Consider the following 9,846-nt stretch of genomic DNA (forward strand, 5'->3'; position numbering starts at 1 on the left):
TTATTACAGCGATTATATTTTTAATAAAACTGATATTTTAATAAAACTGTCTAAATAAAAACATTAACAAACCAATCAATATATCAGGTTATAAAAAGTGCAGCTTAAAAAGAGATTTTGTTGAATTTGTAACAGTGTTAGCAGAGTTTTTATTAAGCGCAGAAGTTTTTGATCTTTTATGTACAAAATGAACATTGTTAGAGTGATATATTTATTAATTTATATTTCATTCACAATCAGTTATTACTGAATACAACTTTTGTTACAATTGTAAATTATTATAAAAGTGAAGCTTGAGCGGAGTGGAATTTGTAAACCTTAAGACAGCTCGTATCAGCCGACCATTATTTGTTTCTAAATGTTTTCAATGGATAAACATCGTAATTTGGACCAGAGAATTGGCAATATGACTATAAATATGGTGCAGTAAATTGTGGCAGTTGTCTGTTTTCTCTGAAGAAATGTTCGTACATTTTAAACGTCACAAAGAAAAGCATCCTCCATCGCTAACATTGAACACTGGGTCAGAAGAACTTTTAAAATTTATTAATTGATCTCACGACTCTCCATTTTTCGAATTTACATCGCCAGCTACAACTGATAAAAGAATTATTCAGGACGATCGAAGCACGCGCTTCCCTTGCACAACAAATTATAAAAGTGACAACAACAAAAGCAGTGAGATCAATCTGCTCCTATGTAGAATGCAGGGCAATAATGGGCTTTGAGCAAAAACTGTCGAAAAAGCTTATTTTTCCTTATTTTTCAGTTTACATTAAATTTCCAAAATCACGCGTACGGCCAACAAGTTTTGACCTTTGCCAAGCGCCAATTTTGCAGTGCGAGTTTTCGAGTGTTTGAAAGAACAGTATTGGCAGTTACGCTTCAACCTGATGAGAAAGAATTTAATTAAAAAATCGCACATACTTAGAAGTAAAAAGTACTCCAACGCTAATCTGTTGCTTTTCGTACAAACTATGACGTCACTAACTTTAACATCTGGAAGTCGAGCAAGCTCGTTCCCAGGGTTCTCTCTCTTGCTTCGAGAAAGAACCCTGGTTGTAGCTGGTCACGTAGAAATCAGTGTGTGTCAATAAATTGCGCAGCGGGGGTAGCTCCTCCACTAAATTTTGTCGACTGGACTATGAAATACTATATGGGGTAGGGAGAAAACGTTTGTTTCAAAATGGCGCTTGAGTTTCTGAGTTTTTCTGAGTTTTTCTGAGTTTATTTTGAAGGCAAGACAGGTTATTTGTTTACAGAGTGTGTACATGAAAAAAGATTTGCTCGCCGTCCTGTCGACAGGCTTGCTCGCTTTGCACGTGCAATTCATCACAGGCGGTCCAGACGTAGTTTGTGTCAAGTAACATGGACAAAATGGGATGAGTCGTGGAATCTCCCATGAATTAAAATAGTCCAGAACTCAAAATGTAGCAAAATATCTTTAACTGAGTCTCCTCGTCTTTTCTGACCGGTTAAAGTGACATTTTGTCGAGTTCTGTAGTCGTAGGTACCATCCACTAAAGAAGGCTTAAAGGCTGGCTACAAGAAAAACGGACCATCTCTACGCGAAGCGCTATAAATTTGAGAATAATCGACGAATCCGCTCCAATTTTAAATCTCCGTCGCCCTTTTTCTCGTTTAGCTTCGCTGGCCTGCCGCCCACTTTCTCTTTTTCTCTGTCTTTCTGTTGCTCTATATTCCAAATTTGTGGACATGACAATTTATCAAAGCTTGATACTTTAGACAACACGATACAGAAAAAATTTCGGCTTTCCGTTTTTGTCTTTATTGACTCTTTTCTTGTCTCTGCTTTACAAGACGCCGGTGGCTATAAGATTCCCGCCAAAATAACCTCGAGTTGCATTTTGGTTGCCGCACCTGTTGATTGAGTTATTTTACATTGGTGTGCCTGTGGTGCGGACGGACGGTCTCTCGGGCGGGCAGTCGGTCAGTGTACGGTCACGTGATTACCAAATTTTCTCGGATGGGTAGATTACTTCATTTTCTTACCCACGGTGCTCCGCTGGCGCGCTTCGCGCGCGAGAGCTTTGCTAAAAATCTACTTTCGCTTCATTGGTTAATTGTTCCTTAAAACGACTGATTTGAAAGATATGCTGAATAATTAGATGTTTGCTTTCGGCTGAAATTAACTTTAAAAGGCTTCTTATCTTTGAAGAATGACATCAAAAACTAATTACGACAGAGACTATTTTTCTGGATCCCGAGCTTGGGTTTAACCTCCATTCAGAGGACACCTTAAAACTCAAAGAGTCTCTGACCACAAAAATTGTTGACACATTTAAGTGTACACTAGTCTCAATGACGACTGCTTTCACAACATGGACTATATCCCTCTTAAATCGATGTAATGCACCGGTGGGAATTCAACACAAAATATCGCAGAGATTAATTATTTATGATTTTAAAACATTATCAATAAAAAAGCTAGCTTCTCTAAATATTGAATGCAGAGTAGAATAAAAGAAAAAGTTATTTATTTGTTAGTTAATTATTAACAAACCCCAACAGGGGACACCTCTATTCAGGGGACACTTGGACACCTTGGTCCCGAGGGTGTTCCCGGAATATTACTTTCACTATAACATACTATTTTGGGATACAGTTTTCGATAAAAGCTGGCAGTGACTTCTACCCCGTTATTAAAATAATGCGCTCATTAGGAATGAACCTGTTACCAAAAATTATATCACCATTTTAGGGATAACAAGGGTCGCAAATATAGCCACAATGCATTACGTAAAGACCAAAAAGAAAGGAGCATGGAGTTATAAAAAAATAACTCGCGTAACCTTGACTGGTTATGAATTATATTTTTATGATATCATGACCACTTTTTTTTCATGTTAAAACATATGTTTTCGTTCTGTTAGCATTGTCCTCTGCAAACAATAACTATGATAGACTCCGATAAAATCAGACAAGATTGATACTTTCTCTGTTCCCCAGGATTGTCAATATTCCTAAACAAGAAGAATTCTCTTTCTATCGCATATTGCGACACGCCCTTCCTTTGTGACTGCAATTCCAGCAATTCTTTTTACTCCTTCAAATGGAGAAACTTTTGCTGGAATGCTCATACGAATGTCGCGAATGAATACTCCATCGATAGAGTATAGACTGACAAGAAGCTCTGTGCAGATAACAGGGGAATGAGTGTCCTTGGACTCACTTAAAACCAAGACTTGTTCGTTTGGGTGATGAAATTTGATAAACCGTGGGATAAACTGTTCTTTCGCTAGCTTAAACTGAGAAAGACACTCTCCATATTCACTGCAAAGATGAACAAGATAACCGCCATCAATGTCACAAGAGAGTACCATTACCTTGCCAGCGTTGACATAAGTTATGTCTTTTTCGTTGTTCAACATTCCGGCTCCCAACCTTTTTATAACAAAGTGTTTCTCAATGTCAAACACCTGTATATCTGATGCCACATTTAGCACGAATAGTTTGGTGTTGTCGCTTACAACCCAGGGCCGCCCGTAAGCCAGTTCCATTCCTTTAGGGTTATATTCTTGCTGTAGGGTCATGTTCTTGTCAAACACGAACACAGATAAACCTTTTAAGTCAGCATGGCCTATTAGGTAAATGTTGTCACTCTGATCAGTATCTATTGCTGTTTCAGCAAATTTACTCATGGGAACTGGTAAAGAGATTGGTAAAAATTGGATATGCTCTCCGCTACTAGAAAAAACTTCAATTTGAGACTTCCAAAAAAATTCTCTGTATAAAACAAGGATTTCTCCTCGGGTGTTTGTGGTCATAATGCATGGTAGTCTCAGTTTGTGTTTTTCTTCACCATATGCACCAAGTTCCAACGGTGTAATACAAAACTCTTCGACATCAGCGTCACGCAGTACTTCAACAACTCTACAGTCACGCAACGGGTCGATTTTATCTTCCCCCGTATCAATACAAGGCCATAGCAAGAGATTAGTATCGTCGCTGACCATTTGCGAGACGTCATATATGGCTCTATTGACAAAGATGACAAACAGACTTAATTATTTCTTTGCGTTCAGACTTGTTAAACCGGGACTTGAAGCCCTTTTTAAGCTGAACTTTAAAGCTTTCTTTGATCGCTGGTACAGCATGCAGCTCTTCAAGACACAGTCTACAAGCCAAAAGTGCGTCCGCGGGAACGTCTATTTTTCCCAGTAATGTAGCCTCCCCGCAGACGTCCTTTGGGGTTCGTTTGTCACGCATTCATTTCTGGTGGGGGAGAAATGAATGCGTGACAAACGAACCCCAAAGGACGTCTGCGGGGAGGCTACCAGTAATGTTGATATGGCACGAAACTGCATCGCTAGAAGGCGATCAGAAGTGCTGAGTGCTTCATTGCTGAAGGCTTCTGTAGCCTTTCTTCTGGCATCTTTAAATCGGCTTTTTGCATCGGAAAGTGCTCGTGTAGATGGCCCATTGTCTTTTGTTAACGATAGGCATTTCATTTCCTTAGCTAGGTAAGCAGGTTGAACGCAGGTTGGTGAGGCAGCCACGTTGACTTCTGGGTTATCTTTGCCGTCTTTCCTCTCTAACCCGTAATCTGTTACGTTATCTTCTCTGGCTTTCATGTCTAATACTTTGTAGAGGTATAGAATGCCTTCCTTGAAAAAGCTGATACTCGCTAACAAGTTTGCTCTTGCTATTCCGTCTGGCTTCGACTTAATTTCATCGATTTCACTTACGATCAGTGTACGAAATTGCTCATCTGTAACATCGCCTTCCTTAAGTCTGTCCGCCACCATTTTTCGTCCTTTGTCCAGCAGCTTGCCTACAGTGGCTTTGAGGATAGCCATGACTATTGAAGCCATATTTGTCGGAAAAAGTATGCGCTTATTAAGCACGTTTGGGTAAAAGTGTCTGAACGAAAAAGGCGTGTTTTGCGGGAAAGGGAAGATGATATTTAACATCATGCTAAAATAGATCAAATAAAAAAGATTAAATTTAACATTACTGACGAGACAGACGAAGATACAAGGTCGAGCAGTTCGGTGGGTTTAAAGAGTCGTCGAATAATGGGATAGGCGCCCTGTAATACACGCCCCCTTTTTCGGACCACAGCATATCCAGGCTCCTTCAAAAAAGAAAGAGCTAGGAACCATTTTTTTCTGTTTTTCCTATTTTCTCCTACGTTCTTTGTTTTTATAATGGCTATTTGAATATCTTTTCTGCACCCCCACCCCCGCCGCACCCCCCCCCCCCCCCACCCAAAAACCTGTTTGACGGAAGACACATTTTATGGCTGTGAAAAAGTTGAGAAAACGTTCTGTTTTTTACTTAAATTTGATCATTTTTAAAGGAACAGTGCATTTACAGTAGTTAAAGGGATATAAAGATCTAAACTAGGTCTGAAAAAGGGTTACCATTTGTCAATAGAAGGTATATGAAAGGGGTCCCTTTTTAGTCAAAAATGGGTAACAGGTTGGACCTCGGGGCGGGGCCTCCCAATATAATACTTTCTTGAGACTCCCCCCTCTGGGGGATTATATGCTAAAATTACTTCGAAGTAATAATGGTTGCATGACACTTATTTCAACACTTGACCTGGGCGGTCTCATATACTGCCTCATAATGCCAAATTTTCAACATGACATAATTTCCCTCCACAGAGGAACTACCGAAACGTTCCTTTTTATTCTTAGTGCTTCACATACCTGATTCACACTCTCTTTAGGGCGCACTGAGCTTTTCCGGCAATGGCTTCAATAGTGATGGGTATCCTCAAAGCAACTGTAGGCAAGCTGCTGAATAAAGGAAGAAAAATGGTTGCGGACAGACTTAAGGAAGGCGATGTTACAGATGAGCAGTTTCGTACACTGATCGTAAATGAAATCGACGAAATCAAGTCGAAGCTAGACGGAATAGCAAGAGCAAACTTGCTAGCGAGTATCAGCTTTTTCAAGGAAGGCATTTTATACCTCTATAACGTGTTGGACTTGAAAGCCAGAGACGAAATTGCAAATAAAACAGCCTACGAAGCAGAGAAGACAGACAAAGAAAACAGAAAGGTCAACTTGGGCTCCTCAGCGGCAAGTGTCGAACATGTTTCTCTTGCGAAGGAACTGAAAAGCCTACAGCTAACAAACTACAATGATCCAGCAACAAGAGCCCTTTCTGACGCAAAAAGTCGGTTTAAAGATGCTAGAAGAAAGGCAACAGAGGCCTTTAGCAATGAAGCATTAAGCACTTCTGATCGCCTCCTCTCGATGAAGTTTCGTGTCATGTCAACATTGCTAGAAAAAATAGATGTACCAGAAGACGCACTTTTGGCGTGTAGACTGTGTCTTGAAGAGCTGCATGCTGTTCCAGCGATCCAGGAAAGCTTTAAGGTTCAGCTTACAAAGAGTTTCAAGTCTCGGTTTAACAAGTCTGAGCGTAAAGAAATAATCACTTCCGTTTGTCGCCTGAACAGAGCCATCTTTGACGTTGCGCAAATAGTCAGGGAAGACACTAATTTATTTCTGTGGCCTTGTATTGATACAGGAGAAGGTAAGGTCGATCTGTTGCTTGACTATAGAGTAGTCGAAGAACACTGCCAGCTTGATATTGAACCGTTTTGTATTAAATCGTTGGCCCTCAGTCACGACCCCGAACAGGAACTACACAAACGGAGGTCAGCGTGGATTATGACCACCAACACTCGAGGAGAAATTTTTATTTTGGACAGAGCAGTTGATGAAGTGATGTCTCGAATTAAAGTGTTTTCTTCTAACGGAGAGCTTCAAAGGTCCTTACCGCTTTCTATACCTTTTTCTACATTTGAATTTATGGAAATTGCGATGGCTACCGATGAAGAAGACAAGATTTACGTACTAGGTAACTACACTTTTCCCGGTGAAATGTTCAACACAAAGTTTGTGTTTGTGTTTGATAAGAATATTACTCTGCATCATGGATATGAGCTTAGTGATCTGCAGTCCTGTTACCCGCGAAGGTTTCTTGTTAGCGACAACAACAAACTGTTCTTATCAGCAAAGAATTCGGATATACGAGTGTTCAACACAAACGGATACCTAGAACGGAGGTTTGGAGAAGGGTTTTTAGAAAGCCCAACGGACATGGCTTACATCAACACCGGCAAATTACTGGTATTGGACGGTAATCATGTTCATATTTTCAGCGAAGAGGGTGTTCACCAAGTAAAGTTTAAGCTAGCCGTATCCCTACCGTTTAAACCTGAATTCTTGGTATTTCATCACTTAAATAACCAAGTCTTGGTTTTTTGTAGGAACATGGGGTATTGTGGAAAATTGCGTTCCACACCCGAATATACAGAAATTCTTCTCAGTCTTTACACCATAAGTGGTGTGTTTGTTCGCGACATTCATCTGCGCATAAAAGGAGAATTGCTCTTTACATCAGCTAAAACAGTCACAAAGAAAGGACGTGTCATAGTGGGTATAAATGATTCCTTTGGTAGACCGAGTGTTCTTGTATTGTGAGACAGAATCGATATGCACTTCTTTACTGTCAATGTGAAAGTAAGCTCTGATTGGCCCAAATAATGTTGATTGGTCATAGTTAGAATCAAATAAAATGTACTATGACATAGACTCACAAAAATAACAAGAAAAAAAATTGAAAGAGTAACAGTATTTCACCAAAGTTTCAAAAGAAGGGAAATGCAAATGAAAAAGTCAATGAGGAACCTCATCATGTCATGGGTGGGCTGGGGTGGGCCGGGGATGGGTAGGGGTGGTGTGAGGCAATATTGGCTATCTCCCAGGGTTTTAAAGAAGGAAGACGATAAACAATAGACTAAAACGAGCAAAGAAAAAGTAAAACGACTCCTGTAGCTACATTTCACTGAGTAAAGTCAGTCATTGGTGGTCTATAAAATAATAGTCATACATATTTGTCGCTCTCGGGGAAATTCGTCAAATTCGCACCCTTCAAAAGAGAATTCGAGGATCGATGTGAAAGTAAATAAACAACCGAGACAGCGAAACAAATAAAAAGAACTCAAATCATTTTATAACCAGGAGAAAGGCAGTTGCCGCGGCGAGGAAAATATGGCAACAAGAACATTCTTCTTTGCCAGGCAACTAATCGGGTTGTGGCAGACTTTGTGTATAATGGTTCACTCGCCAGAGGCTCTAAAAACGTAGAAACGTTTTCTTTTGTGAGTGCAGCTAAAAGAACCTGCCGGAAAAAGAGCTTTGGCTCACATCGCGGACTAACGATCATTATGAAGGGGTGAATGAATAGTGATTAGACCGAATAGTCTTTGCATAATTTCAGTTATCACCTATACAGGTGTAATCTTTTGATGTTTCAACCTATATAAGATATCCAGAATATCAATCGCCAAATCCCATTGGTGCATTTTGCTCAGATGAACAAATTACAGAATGGCAAGTAAGTGCTTTTAACAAATTTATCTCGCAGAGCTTACAACCCTTTCATAACTTTGTGAGTACATTTAGGCCTGTTTCAAACATCGTGCTACTGCTGTGCTAAGCTGGCTCGACTGCAGCACGACAATAGCACGACTTGGTTTCAGACGTCGAATTTAATTCAGTCGAATAGAACGGCTGTTGCCGAAAACAAAACACAAAAATGAAGAAACGGTTTAGCAAACTTTTAAATGTATTCTAATGTATTTTTAATTTATGAATTGAGTTCGGCACGGCAGTAGCACGACGTTTGAACGTGTTTGAAACGGGCCTGTCAGTTGCGTATTGAAACCATTAGATAGAATTTCGTTTCCCATAAAAAGCAAGGAAATCGCCGAAACATTTCGTAGCTTTTAAAGTAGCATCGAAAAAAAATAATTGGTCTTAGCAGTAAGTAAAGCTTGGTTTCTCTTTATTACAGTAAGGAAGTACAATAAAGACAATAAAAACTACAATAAAGATTGAACATAGTGGATAGAGGATAAAAGAACCTGAAGCTAATCAGAACAAATAATAAATAATTGAATGAAAGAGTGACTGAGTAAATCACTGAGTGAATGAATGAATGTGTAAACGACTCAATAGATGGAATCTACTTACATTACTGCGTGTACAGAGGTGTACAGATGAGATGTTTATTGAGTGGTGCTGTTGCGGTTCCGCCCGACCAGCCGTATGGTAGAGCAAATTTATAGATAGACACAAAGACAATGGAGGTGTTGTCAACCAATGAGAAAGGCCTGTCCCCTGCTGAGTCCTACCAATCAAGAACAGCTTGAACAACTTATTGAATATTCAAAATCCAACGTAACCTGAGATCAGACCCAATTTTAGTGGTTCTCATACATTCTCTCTAACGGCTACCGCTAAAATTGGTCTCTCTTTTCGTTTCGCCAAGCCCGCCGGAATGTAATTTTCAAAGCTAAACGAAAATAGAGCCTGATCTCAGGTTAGATCCAACGAGTCAATGTAACTTGCCAGACAAATATAATCGTGATCTTGTGCTCTGATTAAATGGGTTTAATGATTGAAATATAGGCTTGCTCTTTTTATTTATAATGCTAGTTAGCTGCGCCGGATTGAGCTTGGTGCAAAGTGATTTTTTTTGCTGTAAAAAGGCGCCTTTTACCTTGCTGAAAAAGTTTTTTTTTATTCATGTGTGTTTGCAGGATATTTTTTCTTAATTACTTAACCCCTCCGTCAAGAGGTAAACTAATCCAAGGCTCCTTAAGTTAAACAGAGATTTGAAGATTTCTTTTTAGTGGCTTAGAGCTTGTTAGTTTAAATTTGATTGCTTTTATTAAAAGTATATAAACATAGGCCTCACTTTTAGCCCTGGCTAAATCTATAAATTATAATGCATCGTCTGCCCAAATAATTTACAAGCGCTGTGTATTGACAAATTGAGCAAACATCAAATCGTCTT

The 9,846-nt window shown here is 39.5% G+C and overlaps 1 protein-coding gene across 1 annotated transcript; it reads left to right on the top strand.

Moving 5' to 3' along the window:
• The first annotated feature begins 5,605 nt into the window (after positions 1–5,605).
• LOC140936751 (uncharacterized) lies at positions 5,606–7,546 on the top strand. The gene has a single exon (XM_073386240.1). The coding sequence runs from the start codon at positions 5,721–5,723 to the stop codon at positions 7,464–7,466; it is 1,746 nt and encodes a 581-aa protein (XP_073242341.1). The 5' UTR covers positions 5,606–5,720; the 3' UTR covers positions 7,467–7,546.
• The last annotated feature ends 2,300 nt before the right edge of the window (positions 7,547–9,846 follow it).

The sequence above is a fragment of the Porites lutea genome, chromosome 1 (genome assembly GCF_958299795.1).
Source record: "Porites lutea chromosome 1, jaPorLute2.1, whole genome shotgun sequence".
Taxonomy (NCBI): domain Eukaryota; kingdom Metazoa; phylum Cnidaria; class Anthozoa; order Scleractinia; family Poritidae; genus Porites; species Porites lutea.

Bases quoted from the DNA above. Each gene is read 5' to 3' on its own strand.
- LOC140936751 (XM_073386240.1), top strand. From the start codon at position 5,721: ATGGCTTCAATAGTGATGGGTATCCTCAAAGCAACTGTAGGCAAGCTG.